Below are 25309 nucleotides of genomic sequence, written 5' to 3'. Positions count from 1 at the left end.
TGACTTGTCTGCTGGACTGTCACTGTCCGTTCAGTGAGCTGATACTGGCTGACGCTTGTTCGCTAATGATCTCGCAGCGGTGTGCTGATCTAGTGACATCTCTCTGGGCTGTTCCCTCTCTGTCTCTTTCTTCTTCTTGAACCGGAGGAGGGTTAACAGGATGGACCGATTTCAAGTTAGATGAAACGCCTTTTCTTTTTCTTTTTTTCTTTTTTTTAAGCCTACAAACCTACAAGTTTATCCTATACCTTGATTTGTGCTTGTGCATTAAATATCATGCTTAATTCAATGGGAACAAATACTTCTCTATCTTATTCTTTGAGTTTTTTTTGCAGACTCTTTGCACAAAATGTGTTGGTCCTTAATGGATTTTATCAGTTAGTGTTTTGAAGGAAAACACCCCCTCACTCCAGGTCACTCAAATAATTCTGATTCGCTGCACTCAGCAGATGATGGGATTTTAAGCCATGACAGTCTGAGTAAACATTTATTTTGTAACTATTGTGGAGCAGCACTGACCGCTGCATATGTGCTGCCCTGCTCTGCGCCGCTCTCACGGTCAGCAATAAAATGGGAATGTGATGTATTGGCTTTCACTATCTGCAGCTCGCAGGCTATATGTAATCAGCACCATGTTTCTCCAGAGGAAAAGTGATTCTTCAAACCAGGGATCATTGTGCAGTCCGTGCACAGTCCGGGCTCTCCCTGGCTGAATGTGGGTTTAATTTCACACAGACACAGATCTGATAACCGCCCAGATGAGTGTAAATGGGTAATTTGCTTCCACTGAAACTCCATTCCTCAGCGGCGGCAAAAACAGATTAATTTAATTCTAATATCAGAGCAGGGCGAGGTGCTGTGACCGCGCTGGTGTGACACTGCCACAAAGACCTTGTGACCGAGTATAATGTGTCCTTAAACTGTTGTAGATGTATTACCCGAACACCCCAACAGACACTCTAAACATGGAAATGTTATCCGCCCCCTGGTCCACTGTTACACTCTCATCAGTGTGAGATTTTGTATTCACAGCAGGTGTTACTAAGTGATGAAGTGTTTTGTAATAATTTACATACTCTTGTACTTCTTGTGTTCCCCTCCACCTGACTCGTCCTCCTGAGAAGAGAGATTACCTTTGTTTCCCAGAACGCATTTTGGCAGTCCCCACAGAGCAGGTGTGAGCTTGTTGCTTTCAGTAAATAGAGGGTGTATTGGCATATTTTTATGATTACACCTGTGTCCCTTACTCAAATGCAGCATGTCTTGTGGCTGCATTGCACTCTGGTCTGTAGTGGATGGAGAAACTGATCTCGCTGTGATGTTTTGGATCTCTGAAATATTTTGTTGACCCTCCAACAAAAAGATTATTGCCAAGTTGTATATGTATTTATAATGTTAGGTTTTTCTTTTTCTGTACCAACAATTACAGCTAAAGATTCTTTTCATCATCACCTGAAAATTGAAAAAACCTGAAAATTACTTTCTCGATTAATCGTTTGCTCTCTAAAATATCAGAAAACAGTAACAAAAAATGCCCGGAACTATTTTCTAAAGCCCAATGTAACACCTTGTAACATCATGTCTTTTGTCTGACCAACAGTCCAAAACCCAAAACGGGGCATTACTTAAATAATTAATTGATTACCAAATACATTCTTTGATTTTTCTGTCGACCTATAGAACAACAAGCTATATTAACTATGAAAGGAAATGAGGTATGGATAGGCTACACATAATAAAAGGCAATGGATGGATGGAGAAGAGAGGAAATTGAATTAATTTTGCATTGTCAAATCTGAATCACATATCACATATAAATCAAATCCACATTTAACCTAGTTGCGGTTTTGATGGCAGCGATTCAAGAGGAAATGACCATCCTCTTCATCCATTTGTAAATCCACTCCTCCACCCGGAAACACCGAGGCTTCCTGTAACTGAGTGGCGAGCAAAAGATACCATCAGGCGCTATGCCATGAGTCAGGATGGCACAGTTAAAAGCAAAAGATGCTTATCGAGTATGGCACTCACGTTTCCACGAGAAGACAAGCACAAACAGAAATCAGAGGGAAGAGAAAAATATGATTTTTATCACCCGAGCCGCTTTGATAAAGATAGAATCAGTTATAATCTGTTTGTTTTATGGTTTGCCTCCTTGATATACATTTTTTTGGAGCATTCCCAACTCATCATAATTCCAAATACCAGATCGTTTTGCATGTCAAAATATATACAGACATCATGTCCAGCTATCAGAGGCTGTCAGCCCTTGAGACAGTGTACTAGTTATTCTATGTGTTGTATGTGTTGGTCCATCTTTCAATACTCCCTGCCCAGTCTGTGGCACTTCTACAGACTTCCACTCAGTCCATTCATCCCATCATGAATATATACCTTCATTTAAAAGAGAATCTAAACAGTCTAAAACAACTGAGCATTGTAGATTTTAGCAAACATTACTCAAAGTAGAGTAAATTGTTGGGGACTACTTTCAGCCGTGGATGAATACACATTGTTTGCTCTAATGCAGAAGCATGATCAAAATGTCCCTAAAGAGTGTGTTGATCACATTCTCAGGTTACAGGTTGAAGTAAAAGGCTCCAGCCTATGTTTTTTTCTGATCGTCCCACAACACGGTCAGCAGTGATACTTTTGGCTATCTTTGCTCCACTGAAGTGGCGCAGACTCACTTGGCTTCTATCTGAAGGACTGTGCTTTGTTAACAGGTCTTTTCAAGTGGTTGAACACCAAACGCCTGAGACTCTGCGCTTGAAGAGCTGGCCGAGATCCTGGAGGGTGTGTTTCTGTTGGCTCGCCACACAGGAAAACACAGTGAGTGGGTGAGAGAAGTTCTAGGTGTGAAACTTGTTCTCTCCCTTCATACAATAAGAAGTCACTCTGCAATGAAATCCATCCGTGCAATGTGCTTTATACCTATAATGTGCTTTATATCTGGAGTAGCAGGAGCTGTGGACCTCTGGAGAGCAATGAAATGACAAAACACACGTGAACCAAACCAGAAAAATCAAGAGTCAAATATTCACCAGACAACTTCACTCATGCGCTGCAGAGATTGACCTGATTTTATCTCCAATAAATCAGGTAATCATTAATCATGTCAGTGATCCCAATGTTCTCTGGACAGAGCGTTTCGCTCACAGCTGACAGTCTGTGTGTTATCCTTTGGTTTGGATTGGATCACGTCCTGTGGCTAGAGAGGGGACAGTATCTAGAAACAGAAATATACTGCGGCCAAATAGGGCAAATCCCAGTTGGGTTGGGGTGGGGGCTCTTCTTTGCTGCAGTCTCACCATGTGTTTTGGGTTGAGAAGATTGTATTTGCACATAAAACGATTCCCTGGTGCAGTATTAAAGTTGTTATTGTGATTAAGGGATGAAATAGCTTTTGCTGTGAGATTATGACAATCTGCATTATCTGTATTTTTTTCAATCATTAAAGCAGAATAAAGATGGAAAATAAAACTCATCGTTTAGCAACGGGATGCAAATTACCATTATTTTGTTTTAATGAATCAGACATGTAAAAAGAAAAGAGGTGGCAGGGCAACACACACAGGACTCTACTTGACCTTTGCCACTCTCTCTCACTGTCCCTCTATAATACACTCTTTCATTCACACAGACACACACCGGCAGGCCCGTCCTCCCCCCTGTGTGATGTATGAAATAAGGCCCTTGCTGACATGTGGGCAGACACACAAAGCGTCATTTAGCACAGGGTCATTTGTCACATCAAAGCATTCCTTGACGCATGAAGGGAGGCACTCTGTAATCTGTCAGAGTAAAATGTAAACAGGCGACACAGAGCAGCGGGATCAGCAGGCCCCCTGCTGTCAAATCGGCTCTGACCCTAAACCCCAAATTGTTCTCAGTTAACAAATACTTATGTGGATGAAAGCTGATCTGAAAATACTGCTCTCCGTCAGGATGGTGAGAGAGACATGAAGGGTTTTTATCACAAAGCATGCACTCTGTAACCTATCGCTCCTCTGCAACCTGATCTACAGGTGCGTATATTTCCAAAATTCTATAAAAGACGATGTTTATAGCTCAATATTTCTAACACACAACCCACTACATATTCAGAAAGACTACTGCATTAGGTTTAAACCATACCATGTCAATGTATTTGACCACAGGGCTAAAAAAATTCAATACCTTTCCTGTGATTTTCAGGCCGACCTAAATTCAGAACAAATCCAATGTTCAGTGCTGCAGATTATTTTCATTAAAGAGCAGATATGGCTCTTGGGTGAAGATTTAAAGCTGAATAGCTGAATAGAAACACTGGCTCTGTGTTATTCTATATCTATATCCTGCTTCACTGATGAGTTGAATTTGACTGGGCTCTTAAAGAATCTAGACCTCTACTGCTCAACCCCTCCCAAGAAGCAAAATAAATCCACCATCTCTCTTTCAGTTTATAGCCCTGAGCAACATATAAAAGGATAAGATGTCAATTTCCTGTTATTATGCTCATATCTTATTTGAGATTGAATTAATCCGCCTCATATTGTCTGTCCCTATTTCCCTCAGCAGTGCTGGCCTCCTCCCTTCTGCCTGTCCTGTTCTGCATTTACAAGCCTGCGGTCACAACAAGGGGGTGAGAAAGATGTGTGACGGTGTGTGTGTGTGTGTGTGTGAGGAGGAGGAGGTATTGATTTCTGATGAATGGTAGGTGTTTTATTTCCTCTCAACATGTGAAAAAGACCCCCCCCGGCATGCAAGAGTACAAGGTTAACACTCACTTAATAATGGGACAGGACCAGGAAATGGAAGTGTCATCCTCATTAGCACAAACCTGATGGGTGATACTATAGTGTCCTGGGTGGACTAAATGTTTTGTTTTCATCTAAAATCTTTGAAATGATTTGGCCAGTTAGGCTACTGTTTGATTTAAGTAAGTCTACCCTTACCCAAACACTTTTGCACACAGGGCTATGTAAAATTATTTAATCATAAACACTGTATTTCATCCTTAGTGCTTTCACAAAATTTGGTGATTTTTCAAGTGAAAGAAACCCTGCAGATAACACACAAAGAAACACTAACTTAATATCAAGTAATGAGTGAGCCCAAACTTTTAAAACATTTTTTATATTGTTAAGTTCATGAAATAAAAATGAGCAATGCATTAACATTTGATTTATGGGTTGTATTCTGAGTTGTATACTTCTTCTTTTCACTTCACTGATCAACAAAATATGTAATTTATCCTGAGGTTGTCAAACTTTTGCATACAACTGCACGACCAATAGATATTTTAATCAACAGATGCTATAGTCTACAGTTGGCTGGAGAATGTGAGTCTTTAGGGCAGCAGAAAACGATTCAAGGAAAAACCTGAGCCAGATAACATTTTATCTCCACTCGCACAGGATTAATGTCTTTGATGGATGTTGGATTTGACCAGTGTGATAACACAACAACCCAGAAATGCCTCATGAATCAGTAAATAATCTATAAATGGCACAAAAATCCCACCAATAGCTGATGCCCGGGGGCGTTTCTTCAGCCTTTCAGTCATCCAGGCGGTAGGCGAAATGATGGAGAGGCGAAGCCGCGTCAAGCACGTTGAGATAAACCCAGACCCAGACCGGAAGTATAAAGGGTAGCCTTCAAAATAAAATCGTCAATTTGTCACCCTTACATTGAAACCGTATGTATTATTCTCGAATCTGTCGTTTTGAAAACAAAAAAACTCAACAGATTTATCATAGATTAATTATTAAACAACACACTTGTGTGCACATTTAGAGGAGCCAGTCTAGTTGTATAGAAAAGTAACGATTTTATTTTAAATACCCCAAACGGAAGTCCCTTCCATTTGTTCGTTGGCTTTACGGACTTCAGTGAAGCAGAGCGGTCAAACTATCGGTAACTATCAGAGTACTTTGCTGTGGGAATTCCTGCCTGGGGTTGGAATACTTTTGTTTAACTTTGTCAAAGTTAGACAAGCTCAAACAAATGTCGTTTCTGACTCGGTCTTAAGTCTTGGAGCGTGCGCTTACCTGTGGAGCAAATGTGTCAACTGGCACGCAACGGTTTCCAGTCGTACCGTGTTGTGATGGCTAGCCGTCGTCGCTAGCAGGCTAGCTAGCTAAATGGCTGGTGTTGGTACTGCTGTAAAGAAGGCGATAATTAGCTAGCAAGCGGGCGACGCTCGCCCGGGTGCTGGTTTGTTACAGACAGTTCGCCATCTCCTGACACTCCCGATAAGACCAATTAACGGATAATGCATTGGATGTTACAGTAAGGTGAGTGTCATACATGCACCGTTAACCTAGTTTCACATGGTAACTCGTTAGCTTAGTAGCTGAATCACCCCGGTTAGCGGGGCACAACGGCTCGGACTATTCCCTGGATTCGGAGACATTCCACCAAATATTCCATGTTGACAAAATGCCTATTGGAGTCTCAGGTTTGGGTGGTGTCTCTCGGTGCTGTTTTTTCTACACTGGATGGTTGAAACGACTTGCTTTATTGTAATGTCATTGCCTCTCTGTCACTGTTTCAGTACATAAAATCACATTTTATTATCAAACACTTCAAGTTAGCTTGCTCGTACACCAGTACTTAGCCTCCCGGCACGCCGTGCTGGCAGCACAAGTGGAGTCTTCATCACATTCTTACACATTAACAAAGTGTTTCGTTGGCGGTGTAGATAAACTGGGTTGTTTTAACATCTGAGGTGATACAGCCGACGGTAACGGGAAAGCTGTTACACAGACAAAGCATCTCTGTATCGGGGAAGGTTAACGGGTTGTGGAGTTACTTGATGTTTAATGTTAAAAAAAAAATCGGCGAGGATCCTCCGGAATACCGGGGCTTTGCAGTGGCTGTTACTCCACTAACTGTGACTTTTTCTTTATTTTGCAGGAAGATCATCAATTGGAAAGATGGTATTTTTACCCAGAGGATTACTCGTCATGCCTTTCGAAATTGTGGAGTGATTTACTTGATAAAATCATGCACGGCGTCAAATCAGATCTCGCTCACTGCTGCAGAGATTCCTTGTCTTTGCATACGGATTTATCAGCCAGTTTTTGAAGACCAGCACCTACGACTGGATGTGCAGTCTTTTCCTTTTTTTTCCAGTGTGCTTCCGGTAAAACATTAACTATGTATCTGTGCGGGTTGGATATGCTAAGATACATATAAACATTCGCGTGAACTCGTGTGAAGGAAGCCCAAAGAAGGAAGTCCAGGACGGGATAGGTGCACAGAAACTACCCGTTCCAAAAGAAACATGGCCTCTGTTTGGAAGAGACTGCAACGTGTGGGAAAGCATGCCTCCAAATTCCAGTTTGTGGCTTCCTATCAGGAGCTGATGGTGGAATGCACTAAGAAATGGTGAGTTTTTTGGGGATAACATGCAATCACAGTGCTGTCATTTAAGCCTCATGAAAACTGTATGTCTCTGTCTTTGCTGGAATGCTGAGCTCGTTCCTGGTGGCCATAATTCACACACAGACACACTCACATACACAGTCTCCTTGGTGTGCAGGCATGTCTGCATGCTGGGAGGGGCCCGGCTGCCTTGTAAAATTACTATGTTTTTTTTCCTCTTGTGTGCCAATGTTGAATTTGTTTGGTTTGAGTCTTGAGTAAAGACGCTGGCAGGCAGAGAGTTTTCCCCTTCAACCTGATTGACTGGGTTCGAGCTGCCCTCGCTCTCCTGAAATTTCCTTGAGCAAACCACTATATCCCTCCCAGCTGTAAGGATGCTGTTGGGAATCTGATTTTGACTTCTGACCTCACAGGAAGTGGACAAACTATGAGAGAATTCTGGACCCATTGTTCTTTTAAATTAGGATCTTGCCCTACTGTATCAGCAAACTAATAACGTGTAGAGAGTTATAATATTACAGGAGCTTTATTGTACTCCCTTTACAGCTGGTGGAAATAAGAGTTGCTGACTGGGAAAAGTTGTTCTTTTCTCTGTGTCTCCTACTTGCCACAAATTGAGTGTATCAATACTATTTGCAAATATCAAATGATTGCCAGTCCAAAGTAACAAGAATTGAAAATATCTATTTTATTGACATGAATACAATGACCCTGAATTATGAAAGTTCAAAGTTGTAGAGAAGAGATGTCATCCCATTCCTTCCTCTTCATCAGGAAGCGAGTGCTGTGTTAGAAATGACAGTAAATGTCCTAACACTGACATAATCTACATCATGCCTGTTATGTTTTGTTTATTCATTTTGCTTTATTATAGCAGACTTTCCTGTGACTTCGCCCTCTATGTAAAAGCACAACCAAAAGCCATTTCTTTAGTGATGGAATAATGAATGGTATTCAGCGTAAAGAGGTGGAAGAGCTGTCAGGTGTGTTTTCAGAGGTGAAGATAGAGTGGAGAGATAGTGGGATATATGCTACACTTCATCCTGCAGGTATGTGTCCTGCAGCGGGTGAAAAGCGGAGACTTGTGAAGCAAAGATATAGCCTGCAGTCATGGATTCTCAAGCAGCTTGCTGTAGGCGTGAATAATACAGCCCCACAGAGCTTCGACCTGGGACAGATGTTAACGTGTTGGAGAATGGAATGAGAAAAATGTACATCTCTTCCCAGAGCAAAGGGTGGGTGGGCTCAGCACACAGTCAGTAATATGCTTTGTTTTGCAATCTGAGCAGGACTCTTTTATGATCTTCAATGGAAGAAATATGTATACATAGACATTTGTTGTTGCATAGTTTAGTTCTTATCTATAGTAGTTGGGATAGCTGATTTATAAAGACATGAAATATAAATATATCAACCTAAGGAGATGATTTACAAAGAACTCAGATTTTGATCAAATACTTCTTGGCTGTAGACTACTTTACACTCTGTCATCATATCAGGGTTACATCATCCCCATTTCATTTTGTCATTATAATAGTATTTATGTACCTTCTCATGTGAGATGTGTCTGCCTTTACATCCAGTATGCGGCAGAGAGTGTTGCTTCAGGGTCTACACTTGTCTTCGAGTGCATGTTTGTGTGTCTCGCTTAAAGTGTGTGAGAAAGCGTTGGCGCACAGTTTCTGCCTTCCTTGGACTTCATCAGTACGGTATGTTATTGTTGCAGTGGAAACTTTCCATCCCTGCCGACTGGAAACAGTCCCCAGAGCTCAAATGGATCTCAAATCCTGAAGCCATCAGAAGTGATTTTTGAAAACCCACATCCCTTTCATTTCTGGAATCAATAACAGGAAGGAAAAACTCCACACTGGTTTCGTGCCAGTGTCCTTATGCATGTGTGCCCATACGTGCACATAAAGGTGTGGATGCTTTGAATGTACATTGTGTGAAATGTAAAAACATTTTACACACTTGGCCGACACTCAAAGGCTCAGTGTAATAATCTCCAAAGTCTAGGTAATTCAAGAGAACACTTCAAACAGTAGGTAAGAAGTTCACAGGTCTGCTCTGCTGTGCGTGTGGTTCTTCCTGTCTGATTCCCATGCCTTAGGTGTGATTAGTTGCTTGACTCCTCTTATGTGGAATCTACTGTGAGTTTGCATGAGCACTTTTATCCGGTCTGAATAAATGTTTTGGTGCTTGAATCTTCATTGATGGCCTCAGGTAATGTGGCCTCTTTCTGTCTTTCTCTGGAGGGAATGTCACTGTAGACCGGACCTGTTTCAATTACATTTTTACATCTTAGTTAAGATGAGTTGCCAGTACTGAGCACTGTTACAAAACAGAACATGGACCTGCCAGATTACATGATGCATAATGATGGATGTGACTGTTTGTGTGACCCTCCAAAGCACAATATGCTGCACATGTACCATTTTGATAGTAGTCAGTATGTAGTCCCATTTGTGAATGTCACCTGCTGATGAAAGATGATGGAAGTTTATGGGCTCTGATACACCAAATAGACAGTCGGCCTTTGGGCACTGTTGATCTGTCGTAAATTGCCAGTTGCTGACTGTTGCTCTTATTTTTTTGTGATATGACTGGTAGCATTTGCACTTGTTGTCCTTCATCAGTGGCTATTCAGCTAAATGAGCATGTTGAGTTGGTGGTATAGGCGGTCTCTCAGTTATCTGACTACTAGCAAATTACAGATTTCACGACTTTAGAGAGGTCTTGCCTTATTTTTTTCCTCTCTGCATTTTTTTTTTTTTTACCAGCTAACAATCTTTTTTCTTTGAGCAATTTGCTCAACATTATTATTTTCATTCCTGAGACGAGGAGCTGAGGACTGGGGGAGTTTCCTGTCACATTCTGTGTTTGTAAAGTAATTTTTTGGTCTTTATCTGCGGCCTAGTTGTGCTAGTCAATTTCTCTGTGGAGAGGAGGGACTTAGCATTCCACTCACACACCCATGTCAGACTCCAGAATCAGTTCAGAGCAACCATTAAAACATTAATGAGTTCAGTGTTTGTGTTTGCCAGTGAAATGAAGCACCATTCACAGTGTTGCAGCACAGCCCCTTTGAAACTTAATTGTAACATCTTTGATGAAAAGTTAACTCTATTTTCTGTTGCCTTTGAGCTGTAGCAGGTAATTAATTGATTGATAATTGATTGCACCGAGTATGTAGTATTAACTACATATGTAGTCTGGTGACTTTCCAGTTCAGACACTTTCATTTCAATGCTTATTCTTGCCTCACATGTCTTTTTAATAGTTGCTAATCTGTAATTCTGTTAAGGTCATGATAACATCACCCTCTGACTAATTTATTGTTATAATAGCTTGTTGACCTCTTCACTTGACGACTGATCCACTTATGCCACCTGGCTGGCTATGCACCTGACTGGTTGACTGACTCCATAATTGTCATTAGGGGAGCTATCATTACCTAACCAAACATTTAATGAACAATCAGTGAGAAGATGAGCAGAAAGTTCAGACTACAACAAATGATAAAAAGGGCAAGTTATGACGAAGTATTAAGTCATAATATTGGAATCATGGAAATTGTTGACTTTTTCAACATATTGAACAAACAAACATTGATCTTCTTTTTAACAGTGCCTATTAATAAATGTGATTGACTCAATCAAACGACACATAGAATTGACCTTTTGTAGTAATTGTCATAATTTAGATAACAAACAAAACAGACCAGTAGCATGGAAAATGTAGTACATCCCAAATTTATCACACCTGCAAATCCATAAAATTAGAATCAGGTGTTCCAGAAAAGGTACCAATGATTAAAACCTCCTTTGTGCTTGCAGGTGTTTCATGTAAACCTCTAAACCTCATCATGCCAAGATCAAAAGATCCCTCAAAGGCCTTCAGAAAACAGGTTGTGGTTGCCTCAGAGTCTGGCAAGGGAATTAAAAAGATCTCCAAATTATTTGAAATAAATCATTCCACTGTAAGGAAAATCATTTACACGTGGTGAAAATTTCAAACGATTGCCAATTTGTCCACAATTTGCCGCCAAGAGCAGACCATTTGATGTCTCCAAAACCCCAAAAAGATCTGCAGGTAACTCTTGCAGCTGCTGGTGTCAGAGTGCATGTCTCTACAATCAGAAAGAAAGTGCACAAATTTGACCTGCATGGGAGGCGTGCCAGGAAAAAGCCTTTGCCGTCCAAAAAGAACATTAGAGTAAGACTACAGTTTGCCAATGAACATATAGGCAAAGAGCAGGCCTTTTGGATTAATGTGCTCTGGACACACAAATCAAAGATAGAGCTGTTTGGCCACAGTAACAGTAGACATGTTTGGCGCACACCGAAGACAACTTTTCAGATGAAGAACCTCAAACCAACTGTGAAGCATGGTGTTGGAAATGTTATGATTTGAGGTTGCTTTGTTGCCTCAGGGGCTGGGCAGTTTGCTGTCATTAATTCAACTATGAATTCTGTATCATATCAAAGAGTACTTAAAAATAATGTCCGAAAGTTTAAGTTGAAATGGAAGTGGACCTTTCAACAGGATAATGATCGAAAGCACACTAGCAAATCCACCAAGCATTGGCTCAAAAAGAAGAAATGGAGGGTTGTGGAATGGCCTAATCATTGCCGTTGAAATGTTGTCGGGGGATTTGAAACTGTACATGCAAGAAAACCCTCAAACTTCTTGCAACTGAAGGAATTTTGTGTGGAAGAGTGGTCAAAAATTTCAGCAAGCTGATGTCACCTTTAGGCACTGTATGAAAGAGGATGTTTGTTCAAATCTGTTGAGTGGACAATTCATTGTTCCCCTCATTCTCTCTTGCATCTTTTATAATGGTGTCCGTATCTGTCTCTTAGCACGTTTAACCCAATTGTTACTTGATTTGATGTCATGCAGCGTGCTTGCTTGTATATGAGCAGCACAGATTCACACGTCTTTGTTGTTGTTCTTGTTCGTATTGCAGGTTACCTTTCTCTTATAACATAGCTTGTCAGTGCGTGCTATCAAGCATCCACCTCTGAGGTTTTTCTCTTGCTCTTGAATGCACCATACACAGCAGCTTGCACCTGCAGAAACCCCATGTTCCTTGCTGAGATAATTAATAGGAATGGGTGCATCGTATAATCTTCTTGTGGCAAATAAAAGCGGCTAAACTCAAAACCTGTTGATTAAGCGAGGAGTAAAGTTCATTAGTCAGGCAGCAAAGCTTACTTGTAACTGGTGAGTGCTGGTGTCATACCATGCAGACTGTTTTATAGCTCATACCATCTGTGCAACAAGTTGTCATCTGAAAGTATCCTGTGTGAGCCAATTTCTGTTCTCTGCAGCTTTCTCTTTTTTGTAATCATTTTGATGCACTCATACGTGACTATGCTAGCTAATTATTGTGCATTAGTTTGCCATTTCTCCTATCTTTTAGACTAGTCTGTATCATCATCTATATCTATGAATATAAACTTGTGACCAGAGAGTTGCTGGTTTAAACCCTCAGATACAAAGTAAAACCTGGAGGAGTGCAGTCAGCGAGGCAAACTTTTCTGTCCCTCAACATGACCTTATACATGAATGTAAAACTTGCTCCCTTTGTTAGCTTTCCCCTGAGGATAGTGTCTTTCAACAACAGTGTGGTTTTAGTCAACTTGACTGGTGAAATATAGTTTTGAAAAACAAAATCAAAAGTCAAGAGTGTCATTGCTGCTGACAGACGTGTTAAGATATGGGAGTTATACACTGGAAACGACACAGAGACGCTATTGATTACATGGTAATTCTATCTGGCGACATGCAAGCGTGACAAACCAAGACTGCTTCCCTCACTGCCACATGGAAAGACAGGGAAGGTTCAAGAGTTAGTGAAGGGAGAGGTTTTCATATCAATCAAGGGCTGTGCTGAAACCCTGAAGACACACACACACACACACACACACACACACACACACACACACATCAGTCATTTCACAGGGATTTAAAAAACTCTGAACATACACACACTCACTCTCATCAGACAAACGTGGATTTATATTTCTCCTTCCAAGTGTAGAGTTGTCCTGCTGTTCATGCCTGCAGTGTAGAAATTGATTTATTTTTTTCAGCATTTAACCTGTGGATTGTCGTAGCACCACTGCAGCACTTGATAGATGTGTCGTTCCTTATCGGCCCACGTTGTTTATTCATTTATACACCCAATAACCAAGCTTTCATTCACTTTGTGACAGAGAATCAATGAGATTTTTGCACTTGCACTGGAATGTGAATCCTAGAAACCATAGTCCACGCATCGGGCTGTGAGTTGACTGATGCCTCACTATTTAAGAGAATGTGACCAGTGTGTGTCAGGCTGTGACATGTTGTCTTCTGCTGAGCATGTGTGCATTAGGGCAAGCGTCCATCATGTCTCTGCCAGAGAAACATCTTCTTGCCAACTTCTCTGACGTGGCTCTCCATTCTATTCAAATTTGAAGGCCGTGACACATTCCCCAGTACAAATTTGGCACCGGGATGGTGGTTTCACTGCCAGGTGATAGTACGAAGCAGTCATATCTGTTGTGCAGAAATTCTGGATGAAACCACAGAATTGAGGGTTTTCGTTGTAATGCTTTTGAGGTTTCGGAGAAAATAACACTGTTTCTCTGGGTTTAATCGTTTCATTGCTTAAATCGTCGAGTGTTTCGGTGCAGTCTGTCTTTTAGAGCTTCAGTCACTGATTTGCCTACGTATGCTGATTCATGTGTCTTTGAAAGTTTTGGGAAATTTTAGCTGAACTGATGCCAAAAGCAGGGCAAACACAAACACATGTGTTCATAGTTGATACTTGTTATAATTTTGCTTATCACTTCCTTAATTATAGCATTTGCTGTTGATGTAACTTTGCTGATTGTTTTATCCTCTCAGTGCAGTGTGCAGCTCTTCACCCTCTTCTCCTCTGATTCTGTAATTGTTTTCTTGCACCAAGCCCACTGCTGTCATCTGGGGCAGCTCTCACACTATCATTAAAGCCCCTCTTTCCATTTTCTTCTTTGTCTTTCTCTGTACCCATCTTATCTCTTCTCCTTCTCCTTCTTTCCCTTTGTTTCTCAATTTCCAGATTACTCGATCTCTTCTCTCGCTACCTCCTTTCACTTCTTTCTCTCCTTCCTCTTTCTGATAATGTCATGTTAACTGCTCTGCAGTGGAATCCACCCAAGTGTAGATGTTCTGTGCTGCAATTATGGACGCAAACAGGCATTTACATTGCCCCTCCCACACACACACACACACCAAGAGAAATGAAACATTGCAGGATTGTGAAGCAGTCAATGGGGTGTTAAATCTGATGAAAACTCTGCTGGTGTGTGTGTTTCACCGCTGTCAGGCAGAGAAACATACATGGCCCTGGAGACTGCTCATCATTTATCAGCCTGCAGAGTGGTGCTGCAGCATCTGCAGGCTTATAAATGCACACTGTATGTGTGTTGGGAAAGCAAAGCAAAACACCACAAGCCGTAAGCGATAAGTGTAATGGTGTTACATTTTGGAAACCCTGTTCTTAAAAGATGTAGATGGTGCAGGTGAAATTTAGGATGCACAACTTGCTGCAGCTGTTGGATAAGAATGTGTAATAAAAAAAGTCTCCTTATCTGCTTGAAACTCCTTGTCTGTGAAGCAAAATTGTGGTCTGTGGACACCAGTAAGTTCCCTGTCCTTATTGTACCAGTACTTGTACCAGACTTTAGGAGCTCCTGGTTGATCACCTTGTGGTAATTTATCACCACGTCCCCTGGTAAAAGAGGAGCACAATCCCTTTGCAGACCAATCTTTACCTTTAGATTCTTCACCCCAGTGACTGTAATTTCTTTTGGCAAACATCACATCACACTTCCTACTGTAGATGCTCTCGGCCACAAGCAGCAAACTTCAGATTAGCTGCAGGCTCAATGATAAGATGAAAGAAACAACAACAGGAAAAGAAACTAAAAGACGTAATGCAGAAAGCACTATGATTTACCAGCAAGCATGACCAGCATTCAAAGCTCCTCTTCTGTTATGATTATTTTATTTCATCCATTCAGTTTGTTTGTCAGGCAAAATAATTTTGATTGGTAATTAACATCACTGCTGAATGCTACAGTCGCCTGACTGCTTATGTATCATTGCCTTAAGAAATGGATGTTGTCGTCTTCACCATGGCTCCTTGTTTCTCTGCAGTCAGTGCTCTTAGGCACATGATGGTTGTGGTTCCTGCTGTGTCAGTCTCTCCCTAGGGCTGTTAGCAAGTTGGTAAAGGGGGGTGTAGTTGTTAAGCGAGGGGAGATTTTTTATTACTTCATTTATGCTACTGAAAGACAGCCTCCTATCATTCCCTTCTTTATGTCGAGGATGCTCTTAAACACATGATCCGAGTGACTCCTGCTGTGCCTGACCTCTCCCTGAGGCCTTCACTGTGCCATCTTTTTGAGTGGAAGTAAGCTGCATGTTGACTACTGCTAGCACTCATTTTTCTGTCCAGTATCTCATTGCTCTCTGTAGCCCTCTTTTCCTCTGTTCCCTCTTGAGCATAGGCGTAGACCCCTTCATCTTTGTCTTGCTTCTTGCTTAATTGTGAGCTCAACACCCCATCACTGTGCTGGGTTTTCTGCCTATATAAAAGACAAAGGTTGCACCAGCTTCACTTGTTTCTTTCCCGTGAGAATTAAACTGTAGAAAGACTCGGAAAGTTTGAATAGAAAATGCATTTCTTTGAGCTTGCCTTCTCAGAGCCTTTTTCACATGTAGAGTTAAAGTTATGAGTGGACCTCCCCCTGCCATTTCAGAAATCTAGAGGAAGTGATAAGGGAGGAATGTAACAGCATTGGAGATGAGCCAGTAAACTAAAGTAATAAGATAAAAAAATGCTTATCATTCCCAATCTTTACACTTCTTGGACTTCATTATCAGTTATTTTTCTCACAAACTGTAGACAGTGTCCATTAGTTTAATTGGATATCATTCCAGATTTTAGTCAACTTCACCATCTCAGCACAGACCTTTTCACTATTTTATTTCCCAGCTGCTCACAAAATCTTTCTGTAGATAGTTTTAACCCCTCAGCCATCAGGACAGTCCTGACAGTCCTGTCAGAAAGGAAACAAATTTTCTTCTCCTGGCTGTTAGTCTTTAGCCATTTAGAGTCCTCTGCCCCCTATATGCTTTCAGGGTGGGTCATTTTAAATAACTCTTAACTGACCTCCATTCCTCAGGGCGCGTGGAGCCTCTGATCTTGACTTTCATCCATCCAGCCTCCCTGCTTTATTGCTTGTAACTTGCTCCCACCTAATCTCTCTCCAGATCCATGGGAGATCTATAATTGGGTGCACCTACAGCAGGTCTATCTCTGCAGTTAAGCTCTTAGCCATGAATGTCTCCATGCAACTATTTTTCTATTTTTATTTCTCAAAAATGACAAGCAGCTGACTTAAAACAAACCAGGCTGCTTACTGAATGTAGAATACAGCTGCTTCAAAAGGAGTCTTTACACTTCATGTCATTACACTCTCACTGGGAATAATGGAGTCTGCAAATGGAAGAATATTGTCTAGTCCCAGTTCACGCCCGCCACTGTGTAGCTTTTGTAGTTGTAGATCACCTGTCAGATCAGATACTGTATTGATGTTAACAATAGTCTTTATCAAAAGAGTGATATCATGCAGCTGAATCCAGCTGGGTAATGGCGCTAGTGAAATGTGCTAATCACCTGTTAAAATCTTATAAAAGAAACATAAAGTTAGAATAATATAATTGAAGTCACAAGGTCACTCAGACGTGTGAGGTAACTGTGAGTGTAACTCTGATGTAGTAAGGCCTATATTTGAGTCGTGCTTGGTGCCAGTCTTGAAATGTTTGTGTCAAGGAAAATAAAATCTAATTTATGGAATATACAGATATTTAAAGCATGGTAAAAGAATGTTCACTGTGAGTATGAAAGTAGAGTAATGTAATTTACCCACACCAGCTCAAACACTTCATGCACTCTCTTAATATTTTTGTCTAATCCTGGAAATTTGAATTTGATTTAACAAAATTTAACTGAATGTGGCCATGTCACACAGCTCACCGCAGTTACGAACATTTACACACACACACACACACACACACACACACACACACACACACACACACACACACACACACACACATAGAGTAAACAGTCACAATCAAGCAAGAGGATTAGTGAGATGCTTTAGCTTTTACTCCAGACACTTGAGTCTGGCTTTAGTGCTTTCAATGTTAACTCTGGGTCATTGACCCAGCTCTTGGTTGCCACACACTCTGACTGTTCTATAAATGGAGGGCAAGGGGCAGTCAGCATAGACCAGACAAACTCAGTGAAACGCACGCACACACAAACACACACACTTTTGATTATCATGGTCACTCTCTAATATCTGCGTATACACACAGATTCTGGTGTCTTAAATTCTGTTGTTTGTTGTGGATTCCAAAGGCGACAAGTTTTCATGTCAGACAAACGGTATCATAATGCAAACACAAATGTCTTAAACCACTGTCACAGCAAAATCCACTTCTTCTTTATGCTGTGTTCACTCCTTTTGTCAAATACAGCAAAAAACCTTACTTCCGCTAGAGTTTTGGAGCTTCAGCGAGGGCAAGAGTATGACAGGGAATATTAATGTTAAATATTAAATGATAAGTGTTAAAACAGAGACAAAACAATGGAGGAGATTTGTGTTAGTGAGATAGAAAAGAACTCTGGAGACTGATAAAAATCCCATCTTAAAAGGTTTAAAGAAATAAAACCAGAAGCTTACAAATATTAAGAGGTGCAGTTTTATTGGTAGAGTTTTGCCTGGTAAAAAAATATAAAATTAGTTCATACAATGATAAAAGGAAATTCAGCAAAACATCAAAGAAATGCTGATGCAGAAAATGAAATAACAGGTAGTAGATAGGACAATTTAAAAAAAATAAAAAATTGCTGATCACACACTGTGAACATTGCATTATACAGACATGATTTAAATTTAAAATGGCACTTCGCCCTGTCACGTAATGTCTAGTATGTGTGTGTTTGTATGTTAAGTTTATCAGGCAGTCTGGAGTGTGACAGTCACACAGATTGTGTTTGCTCGGCTACATCTGTCTTGATAGCAGAAGCCAGTCTGACTGATAGCATAGCAAAGTGAGAGCAGTCCTTCTTCTCTGTTTCTCTCGTTCTCTTTCTTCCTCTTCTCCCTTTCATTTGTCTCTTTCACTCTCGACCATCTTGCTGTCGCTGTCTTTGCTGAATCAGAAATTGCCAAGTAGGTCAGGTATGAAAAATAAATCTTTCAGCTACGCTTTTGAAGGGGCTGCGTGCAAACGGTACTTTAAAAGCATTTTAATTGTTACCGTGTCATTTCTTTCATTTTGACCTTATCTTTGGTGCTAATCAGACATAGCAGTCTTTTAGCACTGCAGATATGCATGTGCATATACACTCCTATACTGCATATCACTTGTCAGAGTGTGGGTCCAGTGATATCATCAACCATAACTTTATTTATATATTCCTTTAAACAGCTCCATATGACTGGGGAAAACACAAAAATACAGAGCACAATGACTCCATGTTGTAAAGACAAGGCTGAGGCTTACCTGACACCATCAAACTTAAACCATCTCTCCATGCATAAAAGAGAAAATATCTCTTAACAGCTCTCACTGGGGGGACCTCAGTAGAGTTCCCCCAACAGTACAGCTGATTTTGCAGTATGTGCAGGGGCTAGATCCGGTTTAATCCAGGCAAACAGCTATGGCTGGTTTTGGAAACATAAAATTCACTATTTAGTGTATGCAATGCATAATACATGTGCTGTTTAGTGTTTTAGAACATGTAAAAGCTTTCATACCCTGGATTTAAGCTAGTCAAGGGTTGAGAGAAGCAAAACAAGCATCTTTGTACACAACTATGCATGGGTTATTATATCCCAGTTGCACTGTTGCATAAGCACAGTATTAAGATAGACATTCACGGTATAGGATGTACTGTATAAAGTAGGAATGCAGCATTGCAAGATTATATAAATCACAGACATTGAATTGACTACTTACATCACATCTTATATCCCAGCAGTCTACTCTCAACAACCGCATTATACACTACAAGGAAATAACCTTACATGCATTGCAGTGTGGTATTAGTTAGAGAGATTACATATCACTGTGTGCTTGTCTGTATTGCAGAGTGTCTGTTTTTAGCATGCATCACAGAGTTGTAGTCTGTTATATTTCATCTCTCATAACTACTGTCTTAAAGCACAAAGAAATCTACATTCTCGTCTCCTAATGTCTAATTGACAGGTAGACATGAAGTCTGTTGGACGTCAAAGCTCCTGCTCTGAGAGGCGTAGTTACCTGTTTCTGTGAGACAAATGTGGTCAAATGTTGACAGTGCATTCAAAAAGTATTCAGACATTTTGTTGTTTCGAGTGCTCTGGACCAGCTCTGTTCAGTTTTTCCTCAACCCTGACCAGTGTCCCTGTCCCTGCTGCTGAAAAGCACCCCACAGCCAGATGCTGCCACCCCCATGCTTCACTGTTGGGATGGTATTGGGCAGGTGTTGAGCAGTGCCTGGTTTCCTCCAATATAGGCCAAACAGTTCAATCTTGGGTTAATCAGACCAGAGAATCTTATATCTTGCAGTCTGAGAGTTTGAGTCTTTTAATCCTTATTTGCAAACTCTAAGTGGGTTTCATGTGTCTTTCACTGAGGAGACGAGTGCACCTGGCCACTCTGCCATAAAGCCCAGATCTGTGGAGTGTTGCAGGGATGGTTGTCCTTCTTGAGAAATTTCTCCCATCTCTACATGGGATTTCTGGAGCTCAGCTGGAGTGACCATGGGGTTAGTCACCCCTGTTACCGAGGCCATTCTCCTCCAAATGCTCAGGAATCTTCCTTGAGGTTGTTACAAACTTTGTCCAAGTGTAGAAACTTCTCAAAGATAATCAAGAGAATGGGAGGCACCTGAGCTCACACTTACTAGTGGAAGCAAATACTGAAGTACAAAAACTTTATTTGTTCTACATCCATTAGGATAATGTGAAACAGTTGCAGGGTGCTCCATCGTCAATGCAAAAAAACAGATCATTACAAAGAAACACATATGTACGGCCATATGTGTACTCATTATCTCCATCCATTATAAACTGAATCCACTGTAAACTGAAGGCCTTAATGTTAAAAAATAACTTTTTTGTGATTGAGGGCTGATGAATGTACACGTTACATGTCCTTCTTCAGGGTCTCGCTTTCCATCCTCATCACATTTTTCTTTTTTTGTGGCATTCCTCTCTGATGGCTCATTGATTCCTGTTACACACAGAACGAACATGCCGCAGTGAGGTCGAAGCTGATCACAAGAGACACCAGAAAGTGTTCAGAAGTCAGTTAGCCTGCAGACAAATGGTTTACATTTTTCTCATAGCACAGCGAGTACAGTACAAAGAGAAAAAACAGAGGGTGATATTTTGTGTGCATGTGCATGCTTTCTGATATGGCCTGTGTTGTTGGACAATAGCTTCTCTATGCAAGTCCTCTCCTCAAGGCTGAAGTTGTTGCCTGTCATTCCCCTCTCTCCTCTCTTCTCTTTTCCCTCTCACTTCTTTCCTTGGCTTTCTTTGTCTGTCCCTCTGTTCTAATATCCTGTCTTTTCCTCCTGTTTTCTCTCTCTCGCTCTCTGTCACAAAGTCAGTCATTCTTTATCTAGAATGCAGAGGATAGTAAATGCACACCAACTATAAATGGGTATATATCCAACACACTGATAGAGGAATATTACCACATTCTTTTCATATGTGGTGCTGTCTAATTAGTGGGCTACACATATATGATGACAATCACTTAAATTTTGTCATTGAAGAACTGTGGCCAAGATACTGTTAAAAAATGAATATATCTTAACTTAAAACATATCTTTACTATACTGTTTCTGTATTGCAATTTCTTTAACTTATACTCCAATAGTGACCTATCTGTAGTAAATGAATATTAGCCTGGACCATCAGTGTGTTAATGGGGTGGGCTTTAACAAGGCCTGACAAAATAGAATTAAATGATTTTAATTGATCCCTGCAGGGCAATTTCCTCCCTTTATTTTCTTGCTAGTAAGGTCAGAGGTCAGCTTCGTAGCATGGGCTAACAGGGGCTGAAACCTGGACTCTCCTATTGACACAGTCTTGTTTTTTGGCATCTGCACCTCTTGTCTATGGCTAAAATCCAAATCATGGTTTCTTTTTATGAAGGCACTTCATCAGGGTCAGGTGGGTCCTGACAGTTTGGTTGTGGTTTGGCCTAAAATATAGGAATAAATAAAATTAATGCAATGTAACATGAGGTAAGCGATTGCTATGGCATCAAAAGTTGTTGGTCTGAAGTGATGTCCGATCCACTTAATAATGTCAGTATCAGGCCGATGCCAATTTGTTGCATTACTAGTAAGATATAAAAAGTACTCTTAAAGAGTAAATCAAAAAATTTCTACGACATTGATTGCAGTAGCTTTTCTTTGTATCGTCTTACCTTTACATAACATTCACAGTGGAACAGGTCTTTCACCCTCCACCGCTCACACACGCTCCTCCACAGTATGCACCAGGAGTGACAAGCAAGCAGGTCCAAACTTGTCAACTTGCCAGCTAAGTTAATGCTTTGGCTGTGTTTTGGATGATTTCTCATTCTGTCTATAAAGCGTAGAATGTGTAACATTCAGCAGTCCTCAATTTGTTTGAGTTCCTCTCACATCAAGAGCAAGTAGTGAGACGTTTATGATCTATGAAGCAGTTGCATTGAGGTTTATCTTTATGATTATGAAGAGTGTGCTTGATGGAGAGAAGTTTTTTTTAAATGGGTGTGAATGTCAGCCAATGCTCTTTTAAGGACTAAGCCATCGGCGCATCTTTAATATTTACAGTTGATTAAGAGTTATTTTACTTTCTTAATTATGATGCACATGCTGAAAATAGTGTCAGTGGACTGTGACTGCTGCACTGTATTACACAGTTGCACTGAACACACTTATTGGCTATGTACTATGAAAAACAATACATTGTGGTTTAGGCATTTAAGCAGCTTTTTAACAGACCCATGCCTCTGTTGTATTCACATCACACACTTCAACTCAGTTTGACACATATACGACAAAGACGTCCACCTTGAGCCGTGTTGAGCGTCTTACAGCAGCTAATCTGTCTCAACACCCAGACTGCTTTGTGTGTCACTTCTCTCAGCACTTCACCTCTCTTTCATGCTAAACTCAAACAGTCTTTATGATATATGTTGTCTTTAGTTTTTCACTTGTATTTTGGACTTATGGCTTTTACTTGCACTCTGCTCTCCCCATTTGCTATTTAATTTAATTCATGTTTGACTATTGGGTTACACCGTGTCTCCTGACACTTGTCAGTTCAGTGTGACTGTGACCTGTTCTGGGTTAGGTTGTTGTAACTGTGTGTGTATGTTACTGCATGTGTGTGTGTCCTGATGTCTGTGCTGCAGTCCACAGAGACAAAGCCAGGGTTTAGCTGTGTCTCATGATTTATTCATACCATGAATGACTCTGCAGGTGTGTGTATGTGTTGTCGGTGTGTGTGTGTATGTATGTGTGTGTGTGTGTGCAGTAGTATGCTTATCAGGGATTTAAAACTTCAGGCAGTAAGATGCAAGCTTTAATCAATTGGTCTGAAAGTCTGAACATGATATTGATATGTTGGTAGAAACAGAGACACAAAGACAACTGCATTGATGAATGAGTCACTTTTCACTAAACTTTGTTTTTTGTCTTTTCTATCAGGCAACCAGACAAACTGGTGGTGGTGTGGACACGCAGGAGTCGACGGAAATCTTCCAAGGTTTGTTTCTTGATGAGGGGCATTCTGAAATAAAGTAAAGAAACAATAAAACATACACATCTCACAAATATGATTTAAAAAAAATAGATAAATAAATAAATAAATGAAATTCTCTTGCAGGCCCACAGCTGGCAGCCTGGTATCAAAAATCCTTACAGAGGAGTGGTGGTGTGGCCTGTACCAGAAAACATTGAGATCACAGTCACTCTTTTTAAGGTAAGCACTGACACAAGCATAGCTCTGTTTGGGGTGGACTTTATGCCAGTCGACATATGACTTCATATCAAATTAATATCAAGTTTGTATATTGAAATTTTTCCGAGTGCATAAGAAATTGCAAATAATGAGATTTAGACAATGGTCTCAATAGGGATTGTAGTCTTGATTTTGAGAAATACAAAATGCTGTTATCTTTATGTTTGCCCGGATTATTTGTGCATTAAAAAGGTTACGCACAAACAACATTTAGACTATGTGGTAAAGTGAGGGTTGAAAATTCGAAATGTATTTTATGAATGGAATGTCCATATATGTATAGTGGTACAGTTATGTCTGTAAATGACATACAGGTACAGACAGTATCTGTCACTGTGCCTAGCTTACTTAAACATGCCTTTGTGCTGACAGGCGAGCTCAGAGCTCAGTGTCCTGTTACCTCTCTGTGCTTTCACCTGTAAATGCCTCCACACCTGCCTCTGCTCTGTGGACGTGTTGTTCGCTTTTTACATTTCATTCATAGATGTATACATTATCAACTATATAAAAACATCGTAGAAAATTCCAATCAGGCACTTGATACAGAAGGTCCTTACAATGCTTCAGGTAAACTCCTGCATAATGAAAATACAAATCTGAGACTTTTCTTTATCTCCAGACCTTTGTAAAAACGTTCTGTGATGTCTGCTAGTTAAATGCACCCATGGAAAAAGTCTGACTTTCATGTGTACTGGCCCAGTTTTCTAGGCCTGTGCTTGTTTAGCACCAGTGAACATGTCAGTGTTGCTTTATTCTGAGCCCACTTCCACTTCCTGTCCCAGAGGAAGTAATAAAGCTGTTTTTGTGATGAGGCACAAAGCAAAGCCACTGACTGCACAACTCGCCCACTACTGTTAGATAAAGCCACAGATCAAACAGCATCGCCTCTGCCATCTATAAGATGGCAAGACGAGCTGCCAACTAACAGCCACAGACCAACCAGAGAATCTCATAGCAGGTGTAGATCTGGAAACCTGACCAATATAAGTCACTCACTGCCTTTTACTTCTGGTTCACGCTCCACAAACTGCTGAGAAAAATATGCAGGGGCTTAGTTTGCTAGACGTTCAACTTTCTTACGTAAGTAAGGATATCTCATCTCGACTCCACTGCAACATTTCTGGCCATTCTTTTTTAAATCTGTCTCTTGAATCCCCTAACTCTCTGGAAGAGCAACAATGAATAGCTGGAAGTACCCCTTTAATAGCAAAAATATTGCTTAATATTGTTATATTGTTTAATGCAGGTCTAAATTTCTTAAACTCAAATATCTATTCAGATGTTTCTGCAGTGTGTCGACCTCGAACAGTGATTTAAACATACTCTCATAGCTCTGTGTGGCCTGAAGCTTTGCAGTAAAAACAGCTGAGCTCAGCAATATTGTGGCCTGTACTTCAGGGAGATGTACACCAGAAAACAGTTAAATTAAGAAGTAACTTAACCGGGCAGTGCTCATTCTGCAGACAGAATCGATCCTAACAGAGAGGATGTGCAGAAAGCAGAGTGGACACTTAGTACTAGCCGATCCTTAGTAAAACACTTGGGGCTTGGCTTGTGAATTTTTTTAATGCATCTGCATTTTCCAAACTTGTAGAGGAGCTAAATGTTTGTTTGCACAAGCACAACTGTGTCAAGTATTTTATCAATGAAGACCCTTGTTAATGTTGAAATATGTTAACGACATCAGTATTTCCAAAAAATGTGGTATACCGTCAGAGAGTTATGTTTACCAGCAGCACTAAAAACTGCAGACATCACCATAAACTGAGAATAAACTAAGATGGCTGGTATTGCCACGCTCTGTTGCCTTTTAGAAG

At 40.6% G+C, this 25309-nt stretch overlaps 1 protein-coding gene across 4 annotated transcripts in view; it reads left to right on the top strand.

Annotated features, from left to right (window-relative positions):
- Positions 1–4594: 4594 nt before the first annotated feature.
- Positions 4595–25309, top strand: part of ehbp1 (EH domain binding protein 1) — a 144899-nt gene continuing 124184 nt past the window's right edge. For 3 of the 4 annotated variants that reach the window (XM_022752931.1, XM_022752928.1, XM_022752932.1), the window contains exons 1-4: positions 5898–6278; positions 6901–7374; positions 23180–23237; positions 23358–23453. In XM_022752931.1, coding sequence (XP_022608652.1) covers positions 7271–7374; positions 23180–23237; positions 23358–23453 — 258 coding nt within the window. In that variant the 5' untranslated portion in view covers positions 5898–6278; positions 6901–7270. Of the gene's footprint in view, positions 4625–5897; positions 6279–6900; positions 7375–23179; positions 23238–23357; positions 23454–25309 lie in introns of those variants that run through there. The other variant, XM_022752930.1, reaches the window with a different exon arrangement.

The sequence above is a fragment of the Seriola dumerili genome, unplaced genomic scaffold (assembly GCF_002260705.1).
Source record: "Seriola dumerili isolate Sdu_G_001 unplaced genomic scaffold, Sdu_1.0 BDQW01000187.1, whole genome shotgun sequence".
NCBI lineage: Eukaryota > Metazoa > Chordata > Actinopteri > Carangiformes > Carangidae > Seriola > Seriola dumerili.
Note: the sequence above shows the minus strand (reverse complement) of the source record. Positions and strands in the feature narration are given on the sequence as shown.